General features: G+C 46.1%; 1 protein-coding gene across 1 annotated transcript in view; it reads right to left on the reverse strand.

Annotated features, from left to right (window-relative positions):
* Window positions 1-25,786, reverse strand: part of CFAP77 (cilia and flagella associated protein 77) — a 56,926-nt gene that overhangs the window by 10,144 nt on the left and 20,996 nt on the right. The window contains exons 2-4 of the mRNA XM_058853827.1: window positions 13,468-13,567; window positions 12,757-12,973; window positions 952-1,054 (exon numbers count right to left, since the gene is read on the reverse strand). Coding sequence (XP_058709810.1) covers window positions 952-1,054; window positions 12,757-12,973; window positions 13,468-13,567 — 420 coding nt within the window. The remainder of the gene's footprint in view (window positions 1-951; window positions 1,055-12,756; window positions 12,974-13,467; window positions 13,568-25,786) is intronic.

Below are 25,786 nucleotides of genomic sequence, written 5' to 3' on the forward strand. Positions count from 1 at the left end.
CTGATGGTTAAAACACACCATCAGCTGTCAGCTCTGAGTATCTGCATTAAAGAGCATCCCAGGGAGGTGACTGCTGCCCACTGGAAGCCCTGAGCTGCAGTAATGGCTCATCCCTACCTGGGAAAGTCACTTCCAGCACTCCCATCATGGTGGGGTTTCCTGGCTCTCCTGTTTAATTGCAGGCCACTGTGCTTGATAATCCCAGCACAAGCCAGTGCAGGTACCTGGTGAATGTTTTGGCCACTGCATGAAACCCTGGGAATCCATCTGCTCTGTGGTCTAGGACCAAACACAGGTTTGTGTTGCTTAATTCAGTAATTGGTGGCTGCAGGCTTTGGGAGCTTGATGGAGGCAACTTAGTGATTAAAAACATCAGTCATTAATAGATAAAGTAGGGATGCACTTTCTAACATCCCAGGCTGGTGTATTCATAAAATAGCTGCTAATTAAGGACACTGTATTCCTGCACTTCAACTATAAAGCATAGTTTGTGATGGCAGTAAGCCCATTGAAATTGGTCATTACCATATTAGCCCGACTCTTCTTTGAGCCATTAACTAATAAAAGTCATTGGCTGCTTTTAAATGATATTACAATGTTGGTGTATTTAACAGCACAGTCTTACACTCCAACAGCTGCTGTGGGTGCTGCATCAACCACACCATGCCAGGCTCAGGGCTGGGGCTGTCCTTTCAGCATTTGCTGGTGGCTCCTTTGTTGTGGCCAGTGGCACAGGTAACCTGAGCAGAGCTGATGTCCAAAGGACACCCTGTGGGGCTCCTGGCAGGGGGATGCTCATTTTTGTTAGGCTCCATCAGCCTTTTAGTAGTCAGGGGGATGTTCTTCCAGCTGAGAGCCCTTCCCAGGGCTGGGAGCTGCTCATCTGTCCCTGTGGGGTAGGACAGTGGGGGCTGTGCCCGTCAGGGGAAAGCATTGCTGGACTATTCCCACCTTTTTCTTCACCATGTGCTGGACTACAGTCCGGGCTCTCTGTTGCTCCATCCACAGTTCCTTGTATCTGTGTTGTATGAGGTCAAAAAAGGGTGTGGAAGGCCTGGAAAATGTTGAAAAGACACAGATGTAATCTTTGCCTCCTTGTGCTGGTTCACATCTCTGCTCTGAAAAGTGACTGGTGAGAACATGAATAAAGCCTTGCACTGGGAAAGGCTTTCTCCTCCTTAGGAAACCTCAAACCCACAATCATTTGCAGTGAACACACCACAGCCTGCACACATGTGGGGTAAGCTGTGCCAGGCATTCTCCAGAACAAAGACAGGAACAATTCATCTCTTTGCACAACCTTTAACAGGGCAGGTTTCAGCAGCTCTGTCTGAGCCCTGGTGTGCTGAAAGGACCACAGGGCACCACAGGCTGCAGCTCAACTTTGGGCCCTGATAGAGCTTCAGGAGAGCATTTCCCAGCTGGTGCCCAAGGGAGCAGCTCTGGATTCCCTCCAGGGGAAGAACACCTGGGTGCCAAATGTGCTTTGCTAAAACAACACTGCTTTTGCTATTGAAATCTCTCTGATGTGGTGCAACAAAGGCTGCAAAGGTGTGATGATGGTTGGGGTGAGTTAGTACTGTCCTAAGCAGTCTGAATAGGGCTAAAAATGGAACCAATGCAGATGGGCAGGTGTCTGCAGCAGAAAGGGGAGCCAAAATGCTGAGCCCTGGTCTGGTGCCTCAGCTGCACAGAGCTGGTGTATTTGCCCCTTGAAAGAGGATTTCAGGGAGCAAGGAGGAGACAGCAGAGGGGAGGAGCTGCACATGAGCCTGGTTCTAGAAAAAGAGTAAAAAGGCACTTGTTTGTTGGCCAGTGTCCCATTCAGCTGCTCTGAGCTGGCATTAACCTGACCAGCTTGTGGCAAAGCTGCTGCCTGAAATTGTTGAGCCTTGCTCCTTGCAAGTGAGGACACTTCATCAGCCACCATGGGAGACAGACCTGGCAGTGACAGGGACAGCGAATCAGTAACTCCCATGATCCTGCTGCTATTCCTTTCCCCCAGAAGCAAACACTTGAAGGTGATGAAGGACCTCAAGCTCAAGTTTTATTGGTCCTTGTCATTGCACACCTTGCTGAGGAGGGACTTTTCCCATCTTGGCAGCAGCTGATGGCTGTGGAGTTCTCACACAGGTGGCTCTGCTCCCACCTGTAGCCTGCAGAGCCCTCAGCTACAGCTCCCATAGCAGGGTCAGTGCTTTCCCTGCCTGTCCAGACCAACTGCAGGACTCTGGGGACTTGGGACAGCTGCTGGGCTGCTTCTGGGCCACCAGCTCCACCTGTTTCTGCAAAGAGCCCTCCTGCCACAGAGTGAGCTGGTGCTTCGTTTATGGTGGGAGTGGGTCCAGAATTGACAGCTGCCAGCTTTTAGCAGCCTGGAGAATCCTTGATGATGAGGGAGGGTACCAGCAGCCTGTATGCAAATAGTAACTCTTCTGTTTCTTGTTCCATCACCCCCGTGGTGACTTTTATTACTTAATTATTGCACACCACATGCTTCAAAACAGCCTAATGTATGCTTGTGTTTTCTAATGGTACTGGATGTGCAATCCAGCAATATCCATCCCAAGGGGACATTCATATCAGAGGAGACATCCTTCTGCAGGGCTCCTTTTTCAGAGATCACATGCTGCAGGGCTTTTCAAGCCTTTGCTTGCAAATCAGCTCTGCTGCTCCAGACCATTATCTGGAGACACCCGGTGCCAAAGGAGACACTGACATTTGCCCTTTGTCCCTTCTTCTTTCCCTTCCTTCCCTTCCAGTTTGGCATTTCATGCTCATCAGAGCTGGGCAAAATATTTAAAAGGTTAAAAGATGTGGCAAACCAGTGGTCAAGTGTGTTATTATCTGTTTGTGTCTCCAGACTTGTAGTGTGCTGTAAATGTTGGCTTTCCTGACACAAGCACATGGTGAGCACTGCTTGTTTGCTCTTGTCCCTTTGCTCTCCTAGGCAAGAGCTTTCCTGGTGTGCAGGAATAGCAGGGAGGGATGCAGGGAAGCACTGGGCCTTTGTGTGTATTTGTCTTTGATTATTGATTTTTTTTTTATTTTTTTTGGAAGTTGAATGTGTTTTCACATCTCTATGGAGGTGACTTTTACCATCTCCAGTGGACCAGCCAGTTGGTGACTGATTAGTCCACAGCTGGCTTGTAAGTAAATGCTTGAAAGGACACATTTGGGTTGATGCTCTTCAGAGATCCTTCCCTGCTGTGTGATTAATTGCATTTAAGTCCTGATCCAGCAAAGTATAGAATCACGCCTGGAGTGATGCACGCATGAACTGCCTCTCTCAAATTGCGGGGAACGACTCGTGTGCTTGGCTTTCCACGTAAGCCCTGGTGTGGCTGTAGGATGTGAGGCTTTATCTGGCTCATCCTCCTTTGAGAGAAACACTGAGAGAGTGGGGAAGAGAAGGGATATGAGGGAACACCTCTTTAAGGTGACTGGAGGGATCTCAGCCAGGCAGCTTTTCCTTTGTAGGTCAAAGTCTGAACTCAGCAGAGCGGACGGGGAATTTGGCCCTGATATTGGTGCTGCTTGGCAATGTGATCTTACTTGCAGCTGGCCTTTGGGAAAATGTCCTTTTGCCTTAGTGTTACTTAAGGACAGGGATCAGTGGCTTGTGTGTTCCCTTTCCTTTTGTCACCCTGCCTGGATGTCGCTCCTGAAGAGGAAGGATTTTGCTGTTGCTGTCTGCGGGTGCTGTGGGGAGAGCAGGAGAAGCACTTTCTGGAAATGCTTACTGCACATTAAAACTCATCTCACTCAGAGTAACTCAGATCTCCTTGTTTTGGCACAAGCACCCTGCCACAGAAAGGAAAGGCAAAGAAGTTCTGATAGGATGTAACAAATTATTTATAATTGTAGGGGAGAAAAAATACTCATCAGCTTCCTTTTATAGTCAAATAGTTGAAGCCACTTCTAATGCTGACATTTCCTAAATATTTTAAAATTTATCTGTGCACATTTTCAAAACTATTATCCCTGAAACAGTTCCTGTCTCTTTAATAGAATCTCTCTAATTTACTTTCAACAGTCAGGGTACAGACCTATTTTCAACTGAAATGACAAGCACCTGCTAACTTGGTTATACAACGTGGAATTCTAGTCTGCCAGACATCTCCTGGAAAAGAAGCTGCAGCCTCCTAATAGGCTATTTTACTGTGAAAACAGTGTTAAAAAGTATAATAAAGTATTAACAATATTAAAATAAAACAGTGTAGGCCTTAAATGAGCTACAAACTAGTTAAATCTATTCCATTCAATATGAGCCTTCAGTGCTTTGCAGCTGATACCTCAGAGCTGGGATTTATCTAAAATGAAGGCACCAGGGACATGCACGAGAAATGGTAATTATAATTTGCAAACATTAGGCTGACACTTTTTTGTGTATGTGTGTATAAATCCTGACAGCTGTGATTTGTGCCAATGCCAAATTGTGCTCCACAGTGCAGGGAAGGGCTCACTTTGTGGCAGGCCCTCCTCAGAGCAGCAGCTCATTAAAACTTTGGAGAAGGAGAAGTTGCCGAAAACAGGAAGGCGTCAGAACCATCTGAGAGATTTTTGGTACACGCTTGTTGAAAGGTGTTTCAGAAGAGAGCCTTGGGTCTGACAAACTGGAATTTTAGTACGCCTCCCCGTTCACAGTGGGGCAAAATAATTGGTCATCAGTGACTACTAATTTGGTTTAGTAGCCAGAGGCATTTTTTTTCTTCCCAGAAAATCAATGACAGTGCCGAGGTCTGTTCAACGTGATTCAGCTCAAGACGGGTCCTCATTTAGCTCTTGATGCTTCTTCCACTGGAGACAGCTATTTTGTTAAAATGAAATTAAAATCTATCTATAATACTCAGCTCAGGGAGCCGTGCCCGTCAATGCCATGCTGCTCTTGAGGTTTCAAGGTTGTCAGTCTCCCCTCAAACTTATTTTCAAAGGTTTATATATCAGCTGCAAAAAAAGGTACTTGGCAAAAGTGGGTACAAAGGACTTTGCTCAGGAAGAGGATTTACACCAGCTTGAAAGGTGCAATCAATTTGATTGCTAAGTTGTATTGCAAAAGGGTAAAAATTTGACCTGCAAGTGCTTTTTTTTTTTTTTTTTCCCCTTGTATAATTCAAAAGCACGTAAATATTTTAGTGCAGACCTCAGCCTGTGGGGTTTGTGTGTGGCTCTGCAGCCAGGGCAGGATGGGCAGGGGCTGGGAGCAGAGGACAGGTGCAGGCAGTGGCTCTTGGGGCTCTGCCCAGAACCCTGCCCCGATGCCAGGGGCAGCTCCAGGCACCAGGATCTGGCCCTGCATGGCTGCTTATGCAACAGATCCATCACAAGATGAATTTGTCCATGCCTGTGACACTAAAGTTGTATTGCTACACCACGGTCTACACTGAAACTTTAACCTTTCCTTGAAAGGTTAATGAGGTTTCTGGGGGTTTAGTCCTTGCTGCTGTCCTTCTACCTAAGATGTGCTTTTGCTGCACAGTCAGATCTGTCTGTGGGGCCTTCAGACCCCAGGGGACACAGCTCCAGGGGCAGGGCACCACTGTTACATTCTTTACTTATGTCTTCATGCTGGCAAGGATTTGTTCTGTGCTGCAAGTGTCCATACGGAATCTCCCCATGGTCAGCCCAGCAGAACCAGTTCCCACCAGCTCAGGTTGGTTTCTTACAGAACCATTAGGGCTGGAAAATACCTTCAAGATCGAGTCCAACCTGTTTCTTATTGGGGAACAGTTTAGTCTCCAGTACCTCTGGAGCGTGGGGCTCCTTGGGGCAGCTACCACCGGTATTAACTTCAGCAAATAAAGCCCAAGCCAGTGTCTGTGATTCTGTTTGGGGTACCCCCAATGCAGGCAGCAGCGAGGCATCACTGCTCAGCTCCCTCTGCCCTGAAAGGGGGGCTGAGAGAACAGGAAAATTCTGATTACAGCTCCCTTGCAGCGCTGCATTGCCTGCCTTCCTCCGTGGTTCCGGATGGGCTGCAGGTAGCAATCCATCTCCCGTTAATTTGGCTGTGTGTAGCCCAGCAGGAGGCTGGGGTATGATTACAGCTCTGGCCCTTGTGTGAGAGCCGGCACAGCCCCGGCATCCCCCGCAAACCGCCGGGCTCTGCCTCGCATTAATTGTTCCCCTTTGGCCCTTGGACTTGTCTCTTCTAACAAGGGCTGCGAGGAGGGCCGAGCTAATTGAAGCACTTAACCACACTCCCCAGCACTGCCTCCTGCAGCTAATTAGGAAAGAGGGCCGCTGGGCTCTTCATTATTTCTTTTAATTGTTTGTGGGTTTTGCATAACAGTGAATGGCAGAGGAGGGATGTGCAGTTAGTGGTGAAGCCTTGACTTTGAAATTCGTATAAAAGGTCACTTACAATTTGTTAAGGCTTTCACAAGGGTGAATTCAATTAGGGGCTGGAAATCCCTGCATGCACGTGTGTGGGTGTGTTTGTGAGGAGAGGGAGACCTGGTAAAATGAGCTGGGTGTGTGTCCAAAGGCTCCTCGTTTTTTCCTCAGCATCTTGTGGAATATACAGTAAAGTTATAGGCCCCTTACAGCTTTATGCTTCTCTAAATAGGTCCTGGAAATAAACCCATGGAGAGGCCCAAAAGATAATTTTTAAATGATCTCCACTTGTCCTCACTTTCCATTAACTATTGAAGAAAATAACAAGAGAAAAAATGGTAGAAAACACTCGGGGACCAATTTTTTTTGTAGTCTTTGGGCTGGCAAAACTCTCAGTTGCAATAGTGGGTCTTCCACCTGTGTGGCAGCTGCAGGATCTGTGCCTCCAAAGCACTAATTACAGTGAATTTCTGAAGTTTCTTTATAAACCTTATGATTTGGCTGAGGAAATAACAATATAAATTATTTCACTGTGGGCAGCCAATGAAGCAGTGACTTCTTCTAAGTGTCAGAGGATCTGTTATTTTGCTCAGAGGACTCATATGTATAGAACAGTAAAAAGAATAAAATCCATTGTAAACATGCACTTTAAAAGATTTATCAGATGCTCATAGCTGTACTTAGGAGTACACATGGTTACAAGAGCACCAATTTGCTTTACTATTCCCTCCCAGGCTGAGTGAAATGTTTGCACTGGTCCTAAAAGCACATATGGAAACGTGTGTCTTGCAGTGAAGACACCAGGCCAGCTCTTACCCATTAAATAACTGGCTTGACAAGCTGGAATTTGTGTGCTAGCATTGATTTTAGGGTTGGAGATGCCCTTTGGCTGACTTAATTGAAGATTATTCAGGTTTGTCTTCAACACATTTGTCTACTGTTATTTGCTGCTATTCTCTGAGAAATTCAGGTGAGACGTGATTCTGGGACAGAGCTGTTTTGCCTGGAGGTCCAGATCTGTGGCTGAGAGTGAACAGTGCTCAGTCTGCAGCCATCAACAAATGCAAAACATCTCAACGAGTGAAAAAGCAAGGAAAAACCCCTCCAATGCTGAGCAAAAGAAATCAAAGCATGAGGTCTTCCCCTTGACCTCCATCCCATTCTTGAATCTCTCTGGCTGGGTGGGAACATGACTTTGTTTGAAAGGAAAATATGTTGATGAGGGCTGAAAAGCTTTGTTTTCACAGAAGGGATAGTGTGGTTATTCCCCCCAACCCATGTTTTTATTGCACAGGCTGAAAAAGCAAAAGTTGGTAAAGAAAAAGCTCCGCTCACAAGTGGAGTAGCTCTAGATGGTAAAATTTTGGAAGAAATTTTTCAGCCAGCTGTATTCAATGGACATAAACCCACAGACAACAGCCAGTCTTTGTTGAGAGTAAATTACTTTTCTATTCAATGTAAACCAATTGGTAAAAGAGATCTAAGTCTGTCCTTCAGATCTTTTTTTCCCAGCTCTGTGGCTGATGCACAGGACCTGAACCTTATGCCAAACCATGACTTGGCTGTTTATTTTCTCTTAAGCCATCAGCCTGAAGCAGTCAGAAACTCTTACAGCAAGCAAATAACTGCTCTGGAGGGGAATCAGTATCTTCATGGTGCACTCAGGATTTTTTTGAAGGGCGTAACAGGTCCTTCTGCCCAAGCAGATGCTGCAGCCGCCGGGGTGCGGTGCAGGCGGACAGGCTGGGAGCTCTGTGCTAGCGATGCGACCACATACCCAGCCTGGAATGTTTCCAGGAGAAGAAAACTACTCTTGAAATAGAAATTCTTATCTTAGCAGTGTGAGAATGGTGGCAGAGGCACAAAGTGCCTTTCACTGTGGAATTGGATAGGATATGTAATTATCCAAGCTGATGGGAGTCCTGTATTTTTTAACTTGGTTGCGTTTCTCTGTCACCATGAGCCTGACAGTGATTCCAGTCACTGTGTTATATTTTTACAATCTGTTTTGTTAGTCCTCAGTGGTTGTTGTTGTTTTTTTTTTTTCTGTAAACCTTTATTTTTTGTCTTAATCTTTAGGATTTTGGTGGCTTTACACTCTCTTTGGCTTCCAGTGATCATGGGTCAGATGCAGACTTGCCGTAATATTCAATTTTATTGCCTGTCCAGCTTTTCCTGGTGAATTCTTTCCAGTAACACCCTCTGCTCTTCAACATTATTTCTTTGACATCTTTGCAGTTGGTCTACATCTAGATTAGCTTTCTTTCCACAGCCATATATTAATCACCTGAAATGTTCTTTAAGTATCTCAAAAATAAACCTGTTAGTGGAAATATCTCAGTACCTCTTGGGCAGGTTTCTAAACTTTGTTCTGGCTGTGTGCAAACAGCACAGACGCTTTGGGTGGAAAGGTCACTTGCTAAGCAGAGCACAAGCACAGAAATTGCCCTGCTCAGGGAAGGTGATTGGGATGATTGCAAATGATACCAATTAAAGAGGAGGTACTGGCTAACTGATGCCCTTGGCCAAGTGTAACGATTTGAAGAAAGATTGTAGTGACCAAACGCTTTGGAGAGGTGAGTTTGCCGCAGGAACGTGATAAAAAACAGCTGCCAAAGGCTTGAGAGCAGTTTTAGAGAATAGGAGGTGGACTGGAGGCAGGAGATGAAGACAGAAGGAAAATGGGCTGTAAAATTCAGGAAAGGGACAGTTGAAGTGAAGGCAGCAGTGGGGGGACCCAGCAGGAGCCCTGGGGATGACAGAGTGCCAGGGAAATCCTGCCAGCACACCCAAGGTCAGCCCAACCTCCAGGCCAACTGCCAAGTGCATGGCAGCCCGTGGGAGGCAGGGTTATGGCCATGCAGGGCTTGGAGCAGGTACAGGTGCAGGATGGCAGAGGATGGCACGTCTGTGTAGTCCTTGTGTCCAGGAATAGGTTCTGGGGCGTAGCAGGCAGAATTAGGATGATTACCAAGAGGTGACTGGAAGCTTTTCTCTCCAAGCAGCCCTGGCAGTGCTGGGCAGTGTGTCCATGCTGAGGGTGCACTCTGCTCTCTGCTCACTCCTGGGGACAGAACTGGTGCTCAGGGTACCAACTGTGTGTTGGAGTGTTCTGGCTTCAGACTCCTTGTGTGACCTTGCACAGATCAATAGCATCTAAAATCTAGCTGTAGATAGCATCCATGTCCTTGTGTTCATTTCTTGTTCCAAAAATGATCCCTTAATCTTGGCTGATTTCAGTGCACAATGAAGCTCAGTCAGAAAAAGAGGATAAATGTAGGCCTGGACACCTATTAAGGTTTCCAAATGCACCTTGAATAGCAGGCTGGAGTGATGCCAGTGAAGATCCTGAAGGTCTTCCCAGACCCTCTGTGCCTTTAGGTCTCCATTATCATCAAACCCAAGCCCACTCAGTGCTCTCCAGCCTCCACCTTGTAAAGCAATTATTGCAGAGTATGGGGGCTGGATAGACCTGTGGGGTTATTTTGAATGAGAAACCTGTGAGGACAGCACCCCTCAGCAGGTCTGTAATGTGTCATGCACAGAGCATGTGGATGGGGTTTAGCTCCTGGAGGGGACTGCCAAAGATGGGAATTTTCCTTGGAAGATGATGAGCCTGTGTGTGGTGGGGAGGAGGGCTGGGAGAGGTCACACTGAGCCTGTGTGCTGTTAGCCCAGCACCTGCACTCAGTGGGACGTGTCCTCTCCTGCAAAGTGTGGTTGCACAAGGCAGCTCTTGTAGAGCTCAGGAGCTGGAGCAGGAACTGGGGGAGCCCTGCTAGAGGGTGCCCCAGGGGGGAGGCTGGGACCCCACCACATCCTCGTTACTGCTGACCTTGGCACGAGCACTGCCTGCTGATAGATCGGCTCCGGAGCTGGATAAGCCCCTGAGGAACAACTGCATTATCTGTTATGTCCCATCAGTGCCTCCCCTGACCCCACCCAGCTCCGAATGCCACAGGCATCAGGGAAGGAATAAATCTCTGTCTGGTACTGAGAGAGAGAAGGGAGCGAGAGCAGGAAAAAGGAGAGATGAAAAATGTCCTTTTTATGACTCTCACAACAAAGCTGGCCACATGATTCGTAGCAAACATTACTCTGGGAAAAGGGAGGGAGAGAATGGGGAGGAATCAGCAAAAAGCAGCGCTGCTTCTCTCCCCTGCAAAGTGCCCAGGGGGAATTATAGAGGGGTATGGGTGACCTTTGAAGGTAAATATCCCAGGAAAAGAAAGGAAAGAGGCCTCAAAGCTTCAGAAAGCTCAGACTTGCTGCAGTGTCTGAGGCTGCCTGATGAAATGCACAGACTGTGAACAGAAAGAGGCACAGGTGATCTGAGCTAGAGCAGCAGCAGGGCCAGGCAGTGATTAACAAGGCACTAATAGCAACCACAGCTTTGGGTTTTTTGTTTCTTTTTGGGGTGATGGAGATCTCCAGCCTGTGAGCCTAGGGAGAGCTCCTGACCCTGGTGTCTCCAGGAGACACAAGCCTTTAGCAGCACAGGCCAGGGCCTGCAGAGGGGCTGGAGATGAATTGCCAGAGCTCTAGAAGCCCCTTGCCCATTGCCCACTGACCCAGCCACGTTTCTGTGACAGCTGCTGAGGTATTTGGGTTCCCAGGGAAGCAGCCCAGGGCTGAGGCTGTGGGATGGCACCAGCTGCAGTTCCCACTGTGCAGAAAGCTGCAATAGGGTCTGCACTGGGGTTCTGGGCTGTCCCAGAGCACCCCATCATCAGGCAGGGTGTCTCCAGCTGCTTCCAGTGCCATGGGAAAGCACCTTTGCTCTCTGGCCTCCTCTGCCACACTGTCTGTGCTGGGGGATGACAGGCAGGTGCTGTTCATGCTGAAAAACTTCACTGAACCTGAGATATTGACCAGACCTGTTATTTCTAAAAGACATTAAGTGCTTGGAGTTGTGAAAAAAGTCCATTTGCCACTGTTTTTTTCTGCCCTCAGACAAACATTTGCCTCACCTGGGAGCCCCTTCCCAGGTATAAGCAATGAGATCACAGTCAAACAGGGCTTAGAGTCCAAACCCAGCTGAAATCCATTGACAGCCAGGTCATTTTTAGGAAGATGGGTCTGGCTGAACCTGCTGAGCTGTGACCAGGGACCAGCTTGTCCTGCGAATGTTCACCAAAACTGGTCTCTTTAACTTACCAGTCATAGAAAAAGTGTGTTAAACTCCCACTTTTACTGAAATTACTGTAGCAATTCCTTGATAACCCCAGTAATTCAGTTTTATCTATAACGTGCTTTTAAAATAAAGGGATAAATACAATCAGTCTGCATAAAAGGTAGCTATTAAGGAGCAGGCAAGTTGTACAATAATAACTTTCAATTAAAAGCCCTTTCTCACTACTTCTGCCGTTGTGGGGTCTGCAGATTTTCCTTAAAACTTCTGAAGCATGCCTGGGCTTCTTACAGGGAGACATTTAACCTCCGTTTATGAAGAAATAAAGCAAAATTGATGTTGATTTTGGCCTTCATTGGGGGATACTTTTGCAACATAAAAGCCCTTTTGCCTGCAATTTGCAGAGCAGCCCTGTCACATTGGTGAGGGCTGATACTGATAAAGATAAAGCTTTATAGCTGGGGCATTTGCAGCTAACAGCAAGCTAATGCTACATTTTCATTTTGATGCAATTAATGTTAATGTCTGCTACGAAAATTGTCATTAAATACCATTTTAAAATCCATTCAATTTGCATATGCAAAGCCCATTTACTATCACGTAAAATACATGGTGCCGTTCATCATGTCTTTTCTCTAGAATTTGTAGCTGTTATTTTTCTGGTAGTGATTATTATCTAGCTCTTAAAATAAAATCTAATGTCTGGTCCAGACCTGCACAGAGCAAGAAACCTCCCTGGGCTCCAGCAGTAGCAGGACTTTCAGAAGCTTTGAGCACTGGTTTGTGCTGGAGTTGCATGGACAGGGAGAAGCTTCTCTGCCTCTATCCTGCTCCCAATTTCTGCCCAATGCAGGGCAGTGAACTATGTAGGAGAGAGTAGGATAAAGAAACTGAACTGATCTTTAACTCCACAAGAGAATTTCAACCAGTGCAGACAGGTAGAAATGCTGTTGCTCTGATTTTCTGACCCTGGGATGCAAATTTTTTTCTGACAGCTCTTCATATTCCTTTAGGTTAAAGGGTTGGCATTGAAGATATTTTTAAGAGGCCTCAAGCCCTTAATACCACAGGTGAAATGAGGCTGTGTTGTGGCATGTATGTGAGATTCAGGTAGTTGATTATCTGACAGAAGTGTCATCCTACACAGATGTGATGCTGTGACTCAGCACATCCAGGTTCAGGACGCTTCTGTTTTGAGGCCTGTGCTAGCTGAGACTGGGGAGAGATGTAGGTGTGAGGGTAGGAAGGGATAATTTCATTCTGAGGAGGGCCCAAATCTTCCCCCTTACCGTGGTGGCCTGCCAAAAGTCATGTCTGGAGGGACCTTGCAGCCATATCTGAGGATCTCCTTATCTTTGCAGCGGATGTTCATGAACTTGTAGTACAGAGCAAACTCACGGGCTGTGGTGCAGCCTTCATCCACAGCCTTACGGCCCATGGTCACAAAGTCTCGGGGCATGACCCTTTTATGAGGCTTGGCCTTCACTGAATCCCAGTGGCCTATGGCTGGAGATGGAAGGAAATAGAGAAGAAGATGAGGCATCTCAGTTAGCTCCTGTTTGGGAAAGCAGATTGAAGTGTGTGCACCGTGCATGGGGGTCTTGTGCAGCTAAGGCTCCTTTTGTCAGCTTCATAACCTGTCCCACTGCATCCCATATCCCATCTGAATTGGATGTCTTCTCACCCTCCTCCCTGGCTTGCTCAGGATGTCTGGTTTGACAGGGAAATTGTCCCTGAGAGCACAAAGCAGGATCCCTGACAAAGTTATGACTGCCCAGGTGCACCCTCCCTGCCTGTGTGAGCCTCTGAAAGTTTCCTATGTGACAGAATCTTCACTGGTCACCAAGCAATTGGGGTGATATTAATGAAAGTAGGTAAATGTTGGGAGTTCTGCACTTCCAGCTTGATGAGAAGTATTGAAGAGCTGTGGGAAGAAGAGGAGACTTCCTACTAGCATTAGGACTTTGTTACAGGTCTGTGTTTTAGGGGCAGTGTCCTACCTTCAGGGACTCCTCCATCTCTCCTGTGCATGTACATCCCATAGGTAAAATCAGGCCCTGGAAGGGAGTAGCAGTTTCTCATCGGCTTCCCCAGTTCTGGCTGCAGAAAAGGGAATAGAGAAGCATCAAGGTAAGATAAAGCCCCTGAAAAGAGACGTTTGTAACAGAACATGGCCACAAGTACCAGGAGTGTCCATTTGGCAGGGGCTTGAATCCCACTGCATAAGTATGTGCCACAGTGCAAAAAGGAGCTGAAACCTAAAGGATGCTGAATTTCACACAAGTTTGGTTTTGAGTTTTACAGAGACCTAGCCTTGCTGGAAATAGGGATCCTGATTCAATAGATATGGACTTGAAATCTTCTTGTTAGGTTAATCTCTCCTTTGGTGGGGATGCCCAGCTGTGGTGTCTGCTGGGGAGACAGCAGCTAGTCTTAATTTTACTTTGAGTTATTTCATTTCCAAGTTATGCATCCTCCTGGAAAACTGACATAAACTTCCCCAGGCACAATCACATGACTGCTTCTGCCTGGGAATAATCAAGACACAAGGCATGCTGCAGGAGGAGGATAAGGGGGAATGAAGAAGGGAGAGCAGAACCTGGGGTTTATAGCACAGAAAAGAACTTCAGCTCAATATCATCGTTTCTATTTAGTTTTCAAATGAACTCTTCCCCAGCTCATGTGTGCCCTAGCCTGGTGGTGTCTGTGGGATTAACTGACCTCCCCTCACTCCTTTGTCTCCACCTTCCCATCTCCATGGTGAAGTCACTGCAGGATGTGTGTCTTGGAACCTCATTGCTGCTTGAGAGGGAGGCAGCAGAGGAGGGAAGGGGGGAGAGCCTGGCACAGGGAAAGCTGGAGCAGAGTCCCCAGGAGCCCTGAGGGCAGGATGTGGATGCTTTGGGACAGGCTATTTTCCATGGGAAGGGTGTTAGAAGAGCTGGGACGTTGTAGGTGTAGGCAGGTCTTGCTGGGAGAATCAAAGTGCTGAAATACCACTGGTGCTTCTTATGGGTGAACCACCAAACACTGACATTGAGATGGCCATTATCACTCTGCAGAGTGAACACTGGGTCAGGAACCACTGAATCTGCAGCCCTTTCTGCAGAGACACAGTGAAAAAGAAACTGCAAATGAACCACCTCCAGCTTGCCACCACAGCAGGCTGAGGCTCTACAGGTTGATAAGGGACCCAGCTCACTGGAGCTGCTTGAGCAGGGGCATTGTCCACACCAAAATTTTCCTTTTACTCCCTGTCAGCACTGTGCAAGCCCTTGCCAGGGCCCCAGAGCAGCCATGGCTCCCCTGTACACTGCCAGCATGGTGGCTGCTTTCCAGTGTGCTTTTCTGCACCACCCTCAGCTCAGGCAGAACTCTCACTGAGCCCGTTTTGCCTGGAGAGTGAGAGTTAATAACATCTGTCCAGAACAGGCACCTTTCCAGAGGCCTCTGTATTCAGGTCTCTAAAATGTGCTTGTAATTCCTCAGACTTTTACACCTGTGAAGCTCTAAAGGAGGTGTGGCATTTCCATGGCTCTCAGGAGCTCAAGTTCACCAGCAAATGAGCTTTATGGACCTGCCCCATATGAAACTACAGATCCTTTGTTGCAAAGAGCTTTTTCTGAAAACCAGGAGACGTGATGAAACCACGGCTGCATTTCCCCACCTGCCTCCTGTGAGCCTGGAGCACAGCAGGGACTGTCCCTGTCCAGCACTGAGCACGAGGGGCCTGAGTGGGGTTTTAGTGCCACCATGGCTGTGGTGCCACCAGGCAGTGACAAAACACATCTGCACTCTGTGTGCCGAGAGCGCGTGAGAAGCGCTGCCAGAGATGATAAAGCAGCTTTCATTGCTAATCTGTTCCTCCTATATTTACAGCTATTTTTAGATTAGTTGTCACTGATGGACAAGGGAAATGGTGTAATGTTCCTCAGAAACATGAGAAAAGGCGTTTTCCTGGGATCATGTTCTGGTAAAGGATCAGGGAAGTGAGGTCAGAAATCTCCTATGGTGGCAAAGGTGTGCCAGATGGGAGAAAAATCACAGAAACTGCAGGAAAGGAGAGAGGTTTGTAACCTGCAGCAAAGCTGCTTCCAGACCCTCGAGTGCAAAATTCTGTAGAATGGAAGAAATTACGGGATTTAAAGAGTCTCTTCTGCAGAGCACCTGAAGTTAACACGGTTGGGTGTTTACTCCATCACAAAAAGAGTGCATGCTTGTTTCCTTTTATGATCAGGTGGCATTTTACAGTCACTTTGCACTGAATAAATAATGCTGAAGGTGCTGGATAATTAATTAAAAAAAAAAAAAAATCTGGTCCAATATGTTGAACATGGAGAGAATCTGTGCCTGAAGAAAAATCAATGAACTCAGAGAACTCTGGTTGCCTGCCAACATCTTTTACCTACAAAAGCAAAGGAGAAGGATATAGCAGGAATGAATATTGCTCAGTGTAATCCAAGATTACAGCCTTTCTCGTTCATGAATTAGCAAAATGCTGTTTCTAGCTCATGGGCTGGTTTAATTTGTTTGTCCTGGGGCATTATAGGTGTGCTCTGTCATAAAGCAGTGGGGAAATTGAGCCAAAGTTGATGCAGAAGGTCTTTTTTTTTCCCCCTTTCTCCCCCAATTCCAGCACCATTCCCTGTGTTCAGGTTTAGCCTGTCACAAAGCTGCTTGGCTGGAATACCAATCTGTCTGACAGCTGTGGCCATCAGCAGACAACTTCATTAAACCTCATTAAGATGTCATTTCTCTGCCTTATTTCCCACCTCTTGGCTCTAATTAAAACCGTCTCTCTCTGCATCCCAGGTGGTCCTAATTTTCTCTGGGCACCTTCTGCAAGTTTTCTCCCTTTACGGCCTCAGTGAGGAAAATGCAGCATCCTAAATGCTGTTTATCCAGCCACTTTGGAAAAGAGAGCTCTAGACCTTTTCCTGAAGCATTCCCAGAGCACCCAGTGGAGATCAACACCTCTCAGGGCTGCAAGGGATGTGCACTGAGGCTTTGTTTGCTCTCTCAAACTGTCTTTAAGGGCTTGGCTGATACATCCTTTCCTTTTGGATGTGGTAACTTCTGTGTTTGAACCAGGTGTGTCTGGGCTGGGTTTTGAGGGTGCCATGCTCCCATGGTGGTGTTTGATCAGTGGGGATACCTTGGTTGGCTGTGAGTGCTGTTGGGTGTACTGACTTATCCCCAGCCTTTGCCAGGTAGTTTCTGATCTGTGCAGCCCTGGGCTGTATTTGAGTGTTGGAAAATGCAGAAAATGTATTTGAGTGTTGGAAAATGTTTGCTGTGAAGGAAGAGGAAGGCTCTCAAAGAGGTCTGTTTCTAGAGGTGAGGCATTGCAAAGGTTTAAGGAAGTGAAAAATTTTTAAGGATTCCAGGTCTTATTGCAAGACTTCCATCCCCTTGTGCTGATGGCCCAGCAACACACATTGCATCCATTTCCTAAAGATGACTGAGAGAGGTGGGAGATGTGTCCATGCAGAGACGTACAGAAAGAGACAGAGATGTGGATTTTTAATCCCTGCCTCTGCAGCCTTTCCCTGGGTGCTGGGCAAATCCATGAATCCTCTGTGCTCCAACTCAGCCAGGGCTGCCCCATCCTCTCCTCTCTGGCTCTGCCCTGTGGACACCTGCAAACTCTGTGCCATTTTCAGCCTGCCAGGCTCTGCCTCCTTCCCACCTTCTGTTTCCCTTTTCATTACACCCCCTTGTACAGTAAAGCCTCCCGTCACGCTACCATTACTATTATTATTGCAGATTTACTGCACTTGCAGAGTGAAGTGATTGCAGTGACAAGGCCCAGCATTTTTCCCTCCTTCCCCCCGCGACAGCTTGAAATCAAGCCCTTCATTTGCATTTACATGATCTTGCTGTGCAGCTTATGAGATCGGGAGATTTATTTGCTACTTAGCTTGATGTTTGATTACACTCTAAGAAGGCAGTGAGCTACAAAGTGCAGGGATACATCAGAACTGAGCTACTGAAAGCCTCTGGGGGACAGTAACTCAACATCAGGTTTAGGTAGATGAGAAAGGGAATGTTCAGTGTTTTGAGAAAGGCAAATTTGATGAGATTTTTTTTTTTTTTAAAGGTGGAAGGAAAAACTTTCTCTCAAAAAAAAACAAAAAAAGAAAAAAAGGGAAAACAAAACCAAGAATGTTGTTCTAAAAACACACATGAAAAATGTAGGTTTCTCAGTAAAGAAGAAATGCTAGCAGGGGCTGGTGGCTGCTGGGCTGCCTGGCACCAACTGCTTGTAACTTCCACTCCCAAGGAGATTATTAATAATAAGTTGGCAGTTGTCTTCGAAGGTTTTCATCAGCGTTAAATGTCAAAGCCAAAGGAAGTTTTGCCTGATGGACCACCACAATATCTGTCCCGAATTTATTAAGCTTCAAAGCATGCCACTGAGCATTAATACTCTGTAATAAAGGGGAAACTGAGGCAGGAAATCAGTGTGCCCATGCAGGACAGCAAAGGAAACGGAATTTGGACTGGGGAGAGAAGAGAGTGAGACCAAATCATCCTAGTCTTCTCTAGCAGTGTAAGAATCTTTCTGTTTCCAGAGAAAAGGGTGATGGTTGGGCAAACTGCTGCCCTTGGAGTCAGAAATGGCAAAGCTCAAGGATCTTGGTGTGAGTTTAACTCATTTCATTACAAATACTCCAGACAGGGCAGCCACACTGCTAACCCAGAGTGCATCTACAAATGCAATCTCCACTAACCTGTGGCCCTGACTGACCTGCCCTGGGAGCTGCAGCCTTATTAAACACCAGCCTTTGAGTGTTGGGTGTGGATTTGAATGATTTTCCCCTCCAGAATCCGCATTTTGTGTAAGGCTGGCAGCAGAGGTGTCCCCCTCGCTGGGTTAGAGGGGGCAGACAGCACTTCCAGCCCAGGTTCTCCCTACACAACCCCTGGCACTTGCCCCTTGCCATTTTCTTGCTCCCAACAGGGCTGGAACTCCAACAGGCAAGGCTCACACACGACCTTGCACAGAAACCCCAGTCCAGGGAAGCAGCCACTGTCTGATACAGTCACTGTGCATTCCAACTGTTTGCACTTAGCTTTTAGTCTTGAAAATTGCCACGAAATGTGCTATTACAATTAATCATTAAAGACTTAAGAAAGAATATACCCCATTACATAAAAGACTGCAGTTGATGATCTTTATCCAAATTGTAAAATGGGTAGACTTGATGTGACTGAATGATTTTCCTCTCATCTGCACAAAATCATGAATGCAAGTCAGACTTTGAACCTGAAGTGAACACTGCGAGACCAGCTTATAATTACCAAAACTGAAAAAAAGAACAGCGTTTTCTAATGAATGACAAGCCACTAGGTGGAAATCTAATTTGGTCTAATTAAGCAGCCTTTGTGAGGATTTGTCTTTAGATGAAAAGAGGGAGCCAAAGAGATCTAAATGCAAATGAACTCTATCATTTTGGTTTTAAAGGGCCAGGCAGATATGAAAGTATTTGCGTACACGATACTTGCATTTGTCTTCATGGGTGTATTCACCTTCTAGTTCTCCATTGAAAAATTCTCTTTCCCCCAAAATTCTGGGGGAATTAGTCACTCTTTATGGAGTTAGTAGATAATGTGCTGTTGGAGGGACAATTTTAGCAGTAGGGCACTGCAGCTGTTAAAACTGCCTTTCTCTGTAACAAGACTGCTTTCTTCTGCTGTTTGAAAATGCCTTTAGAAAAAAAAAACAAAAAACTGATGATGTTTTTTGCTAAGGAGTCAGATCCCAGGTCTGCCACTGTCAATGTGTGGCACTGTATAACTCTCAGGTCTTTGGGGGCACCTGCTGGACCCTGAGCTCCTCCTCAGTGCCTCCGTGTCAGGATGAATTAGTTCAGCATTGATAAATCACCAACACCTTGCCCAGTTGTGCTATTTCAGCTGATTCTGCCGACAGTCTCCAGGCTGGGAGCAGCCAGCCCAGGTACAGCCCCAAAGGCTGGGACTCACCGAGGTGTTTGACTATAATTGAGATGGAAATATTGAAAACTGTGTTCTCCTGCTCTATTAAATCTGTTCCTGACTTTAAGAGAAATTTGTCTGTGTTTGTGCCAGCACTGAAGGTCAAAGAAGCACATGTGTTTCTGTAGAGGGTGTCACAGCTTGTGAAGTTCACATCAGCCCTTGCCTGCTCTCAGCCCTGATGAAGAAATGTGGGCTGTGGTCAGAAGACAAAGCCATTGGCAGCAGGGACAGGTTATTCAGGTTAAATGAATGTGCAGGTTACAGCTACTGCTGGGTGAGGTCTTACCTGTGCCTGATTTTTCTTGAGCTACAACCATCATTTATTTGGCTCTAAGAGACAGAATGAGCCTGGGATAGGTTTGGGGACATGCAGGGACAATGGCAGGGAGGTTTGGGACAGCATGGGGTGGTCCTGGAGCAGCTGGATGGAAAAGGACCTCTCTGAGTCCTTGCTCTCCCTACGAGCAACATCAGTGGGAACATGGGAGGCATGGATGGACAGATCAGTGTGGGAAAATCAGGAAAACAACTCTTTGATGTGGCAGCAGTTTTGGAAGCTCAGGGTATAATTTGGGCAGAATAGCACACAGCACCTTGCCAAAAAAAGCAATTTTACTATCTTTGCTGTTGACTTCCCAGAGAAAAGAGGGGCCAGAGAGGAGCTGGAAAGAGTGTAGTGGGGTTGTCATTTCCCAGAGAACTACAGCCCTGGGGATACAGCCCTGGGGATACTTGCTGTGCTGCAAAGCCTGAAGTCAAATTCTGCCAGGGAATGCTGATGCTCAATGAGTGGCTTCAGTGAGGACACTGAGGTTTAGCTGAGAGGGGTGTGGGCTACTTGAGAATAATAGAACATTCTCTAATTGTTAAAGAGAATGGACAATAGCCTTTTTTTTGGATTGTTATTTTCTTTTTTTTCCCAAGGTTCTGTCCCCTTTCAGCAGTTATGACCTTTTCTTTGTGTTTCATCTTTATTAATATCTGTTCTTTGAACCTCCCCATCTGCTACTTCAAGAAAAATCCCTTTATATTCTCAAGGCCAGATGCTGGCCCAGATTATGTCCAGAGCAACTCAGCTAGGTGAAGCTGCTGCTTACACCATGTAACTCCCTGCTGCTGCTCCAACCACATAGAGGTAGTTTTTATTTAACTCCCTTGCTTTTATTTGGGTTCAGTAGAATATACTAAGCTAAGTGCTGCCAGTATAGCCTTCATATAAGTTCCACTGACATTAAAGGAGTTGAATTCAAGTGGGAATTTGACAGTGGGCCTTTCAGAGCAGACTGGATATGACATTTCCTATATAGTAAAATAGTTCCCCAGCAGCACAGACCTCTGATTCTTAGGCCAAATTAAATCCCTGGCTGCAAATGAGATACTGGCTGCCTTGAGAGCTAGCTGTTAATTCACAGCAGAATTTGTCTGAAGTCAATACACTGTGGTGCCTCCTAGAAGAGAATTCAAATATTTTAGATGAGGAGACACTTGTTAAATTCAGGTGAATCTCTGGTTCAGGAATCTCCTGGCTTTCACTCAAGGAGAAACTCTAATCTCTGATCAAAGATGCAGGAACTTACCAACTTCAGCCACCTCATGTGCAGAATAATCTCCATTTTCATTAGAGAATAGATAAAGTTTTTGCTGTTAAAAAAGGATGCTGTTTCTTTAATGTAATAAAACCTCAGCAGGACAGAACGTCTTTACTAGACTATCCCCCACTATTCCCACAAGAAATCAAATGTAATCCTATTTAAGAAGCTTTAAATAATTTTGAGCTTTCATATTGACTTATTTAAAATGCAGCTTAAAAAATGCCTTCCTTGCAATCCCTTTACAAGGGTCAGGGATATAAAATTTGAAGAAATATGATTAGTAGATCAGTTGGAAAGATATGCGGCAGCTTCCAATTTTATTATTTAAAATGCCATTTAGGAAGAAAAGGTGATTCTGTAAAAAAACGTGGCATCATCTCCCTGAAGGAATCCAGTCCTGGGGCTTCCAGTCCTGTTTCCTGCATTCAGAATTCAAGACTTCTGCCAGGTTTTTCTTAGACCTGAGCAGCCCTTGCAGCTGGGACAGAAGAGCTGCTTTCTGTGTGCTTGTAGTCCAGAGAAATTGAGGCTTATCAGGCTCAGGAGCACCTGTGGCCATTCCTGCCTGGTTCAGAAGACAAAGTGATAACAGAGATGCAATTATGTCCCAGAGGACAGTGCCACTTCTGGGCTGAGCACAGGTACAGTTCAGCCCCCAGAGCCTTTATTTTAGCACCTGGAAACTTGTGGAGCGATGAAGAGCTGTAAACTTTCAGATGTTGGTTGGAGTGGGATCAGTCCCTTTTTCACTTTCTAAACACTACATGTTGGAATAGAAAATTATAGGATGAAACAAGGCCCCTGCTGTGCTGACTTGAACTCTCTGCAGGGTGAAATGTGTCTCGAAGCAGCAGCTGCAGGCTCTACCTGAATCCTGAGGAGCCCAGGCAGAAATCTTCTTCCAGAAGACTTCAGTCCAGTTGCCCATGTTCATTCCTGTCGGGTTCAGAGGAAGAGCAGTTCCCCTGGGATCAGCAGGATTGGAGGGATGTAAATGATGAGACAATTTGACCCCCGCTCTCGAAGAATATTAAATACAGCGCTCTCTGAAATCATGCTGTCAGTTGGGAACAACTCCCATTAAGCACCGAGGGCCTTGTGCTGATGCAAGAACCTGCCCAAATAATTTGCTCTGTCCTACAGCAAAATGTATTCAACCTGCTGAAATGTAACTGCAAAGCCCAGGGAGCAAAATCACACCCTGCCCTTTACACTTAGAGCCAGCTGCTGTGAAATCCTAATGTGTCAGGCTTTCTCCAGGAACTAAGGTAACTAATAACTTTACTCCTGCCTAAGGCTGGACTTTGGTCAAGGCTGTCAAGGCTTCTATGATTTTCCAGTGGTTTTGAAAAAAATATCCAGGATTTTGACATTTTGTGTGTGAGAGCAAGCAGGGAGCTGTGATAGCTGAACTTCCTAGAGCTGCAGTGCCCAACCTTGCTCTGCCAGGCAAATACCAAAGGGTCCTGAGCCCACTGGTGCCTGTTTTTAGCTCTTGAGGAATTCAGTGCCAGTTAAACAGGGTTGACTTCTGCCCAGAGTTTTCTCCTGCAGAAAAAGCAGCAGTGACATCAAATGCAAGATCAGCAAGCACTGGAGAGAGCCTTAATCCTCCAAGGAGCTGTCATGAGGTTTTTCCCTGCCCTCTCTTCATAATTTTCTACATTTAGGACAATAATTGTGAAACTGGGCTGAATTAGCAATGAGGAGCTGCTGCTAATGCTTAAAAACTCTCATTCCATATAGGTTGATCTTATTAATGGCACTAAAAACATAGCAAAAGTTATGTGGCTTACAAATTAATGCTCACTTTCTTCACTTTCTCTAAAATTCCCCATAATTCTACATCTGACTCCCTCATTGCTTTACCCACCAAATTTTCTCAATACAATTCCAGCTCTGCTTTGTTCTGCTGTTTTTCTCTCCAATTCTTTTTTTTTATTAATTTATTTTTTAAATTATAGAACATAAGGGGTTGGGTACCCCTCAGGTATGACATACGTGAGCAGCCCAATTGCTTTTAAAGGGGCAACCTTCTGAGGCAACCACGAGTTGGCTGGAAAAAGTCACTTCCTAATTGCATCACATTTGCTAAATCAGACGTTTTACGTGCTTAAGGATTCTCCATGTTCCCTTCATGTTCAGCCATTACAAAAGGCTCTTGCTCTGCTGGAGTTCTGACCCATATTTTCCCTGCTGCAGTCCAAATTTGGTTGCTAGAAGGTAAAAGGGGAAAAAAAAAAACCTCAATCTCTGCCTCATCACATCTCTCCCAACCCCTGTTCAGTTGCTGTGGTATTTTCCTTCATTATGCTGCTGCCTCAGCCTGTAAACCTCTCTAATTTCCTACATCGCAGCTATTTATTTAAATGCTAACTCGCATTATGAAGTGATAATCCACAAGCGCAGGAGATAATTTATGAAGCATTTAAATTAAGAGGAGCAGCTAATTGGGAGCATGTGTCTTATAAGCCTTGCTAACACCAGAAAACTACAAATTAGGGAGAAAATGGAAGATATTTTTATCTTCCTTTTTTCTTTTGTAATGCACTGAGGAAAAATATTACCATACATCACACAAACACTGCTGCTCACAGAAGTCTTCTGTTGTTGGCTTCGTAGTTACTCGAACACACAATGCTCTCATTATTACAAATTCCTCATTATAACACACAAAATCATCTTTGCTCTCAGAGAAGGTGGAACGAGGTGGGGTTTTCTCCAAATAAAGCAGAATAAATTTTCCAGGAAAGGTCCCCTTCTCAGCTGCATGCATTAATTTAAAAGAGCAAAGACTCCCTTGTTATATAGCAATGTTAAAGTGCATTTAATTTAGGACTGCATCACACTGTAAGAGTTTTATAGGTTTTTGTTGAAGTGGGAATGAGCATAAATGGCTGTGAATCAAGGAAAAGCAAATGTGCTGTGGCCACAAGGCTGAGGGAAGGCGTTTTGGATGCTCTGTTCAGATTTTTGACACCAAAGTCACAATCTGTTTTCAGTGCAGCTTTGAGGTGGTTTATTCATTAAAAAACTAATATTGACCTGAATCTGAATAGCAATGTGCCCCATGCTGTGCAATTCCCAGGATCCAGCTGTATACTGGATCTGGCTCACTAAATGCTGCTGGGATGGGCTGAAGGGAAAGGAGGACACCCAGGCCAAGACAACAGCACTGGGGAAGGTGATAATTATCCCAACTTGAAGGTCAGGGTCCTGCACCAGATTCCTGGGAAGCTGTTGCCTCAGCAGGGAGGTGCAAGGCTGGTGTCCTCAGGAGGCAGCTGCTTTTCTCTGTCAGTGCAGTGCCCCTTTGGTGGGGTGCTTTTGGGTGTTGGTGCTTTGAGCAGAGGAAACATCTGGGATGTTCTCCCATAGGAAGCAGAGGGTTTCTCTGCACTCCCCAAAGAGCATCTGGGCATCTAGAGGATTGCATGAACACAGTTCTGAGGGAATTCATGGCATGTGGAGCCTGAGGCTGACAGTGAGGACCACCTTAACATAAAGCCCTCTGCCAGCCTTCAGCAACCACTTCAGTTTTCATTGCAGCTGAGCCAGATCTTTAGTTCGGATCCTTCTTTACCCAGCAACCAATTCTTGTGGCTCCCTTGTGTGCTGCTCAAGACAGATTTGCTGTTAGAGTGAAATATTTTGTGCACACCCTGCCTGGCAGGGTGCTTGGGAGCCACAGCGAGATCCTTGGACAGAGGATGCTCTGGTGGTGTGTGTGTGTGAGTCCAACCCCTCTGTGTGACTGCATGTGTGTGCACTGCATGTCTAGAAAATACCTGCCTCTAATCTCTGCATTCCTGTTTTTGCTCTTACAAATCTCCCTTTCTGTATATCCTGTCAGAAAACAGTCAGCAAACAGGCTCTGGCATTATTGGAGTTGCTCCTCGATTCGAAGGAAACTGTAAATCTGAAACTTCAATCATATCTTTATGATCATTCAGCAAACAGAGATGGAGGATTTATTCAACATGGGATAGCAAAGGGGAAACTGCAGGGGGTTATTGCAGGAGATATTGGTTTAGCTAAGGCAGAACTGCTCCCTCGGGCCTCTCTAGGGCCGAGCCAATGAACAATGGCACCAATGACAATAACAAGGCAATTATGGGGAAGAGGGTGAGGAGGGGGTAATGCTTTGTTAAAGATAGAGGTAAGATTCCAGCATGGTGTCTCTTTTGTGTGCTTCCGGAACTAAAGGATGGTGTGTCTGCCTGGGGTGGTCTTATTAAGAGCTGGTGATCCTAAAAACACAGCAAGTGCTTCAAAGTGCCTGTGGCTTGCATGGGACTGTGGCTGCTCTTAGGAAGTTATGATGATTTCCTCCCTAATTAAATAGGGCTGGCAATGGATTCCCCTAATCCATGCTGCACTCCAGGGCAGGAGATAAGTACAGAAACCTCTGCTGATGAAGGTTTGTCTCTCTGGCTGTGTGATGATGTCGGGTTTTCTGTATTTAGAACTAACCCTTACTCCCAGGAGGGGACTCAGGGGATGTCCCCTTGCTGGGAAGATGCTCCAACCTTCATCCAGGTTGGCCACAGTGTTGTGCCACAAACACTAAAAGAGCCCTTCTTCCACCAGTTTGGCCTGGAAAGGCTGTTTTGAGATCACCCTGTGACCTGGTGCCCAGCCTTGCACTGCTCCCAGCTTCATATTCTAGATGATATTTTTGATAACAATAACAAACTTTCAAAATCCTGACTGGGGAGAGGAG

Source organism: Poecile atricapillus, chromosome 20 (assembly GCF_030490865.1).
Source record: "Poecile atricapillus isolate bPoeAtr1 chromosome 20, bPoeAtr1.hap1, whole genome shotgun sequence".
NCBI lineage: Eukaryota > Metazoa > Chordata > Aves > Passeriformes > Paridae > Poecile > Poecile atricapillus.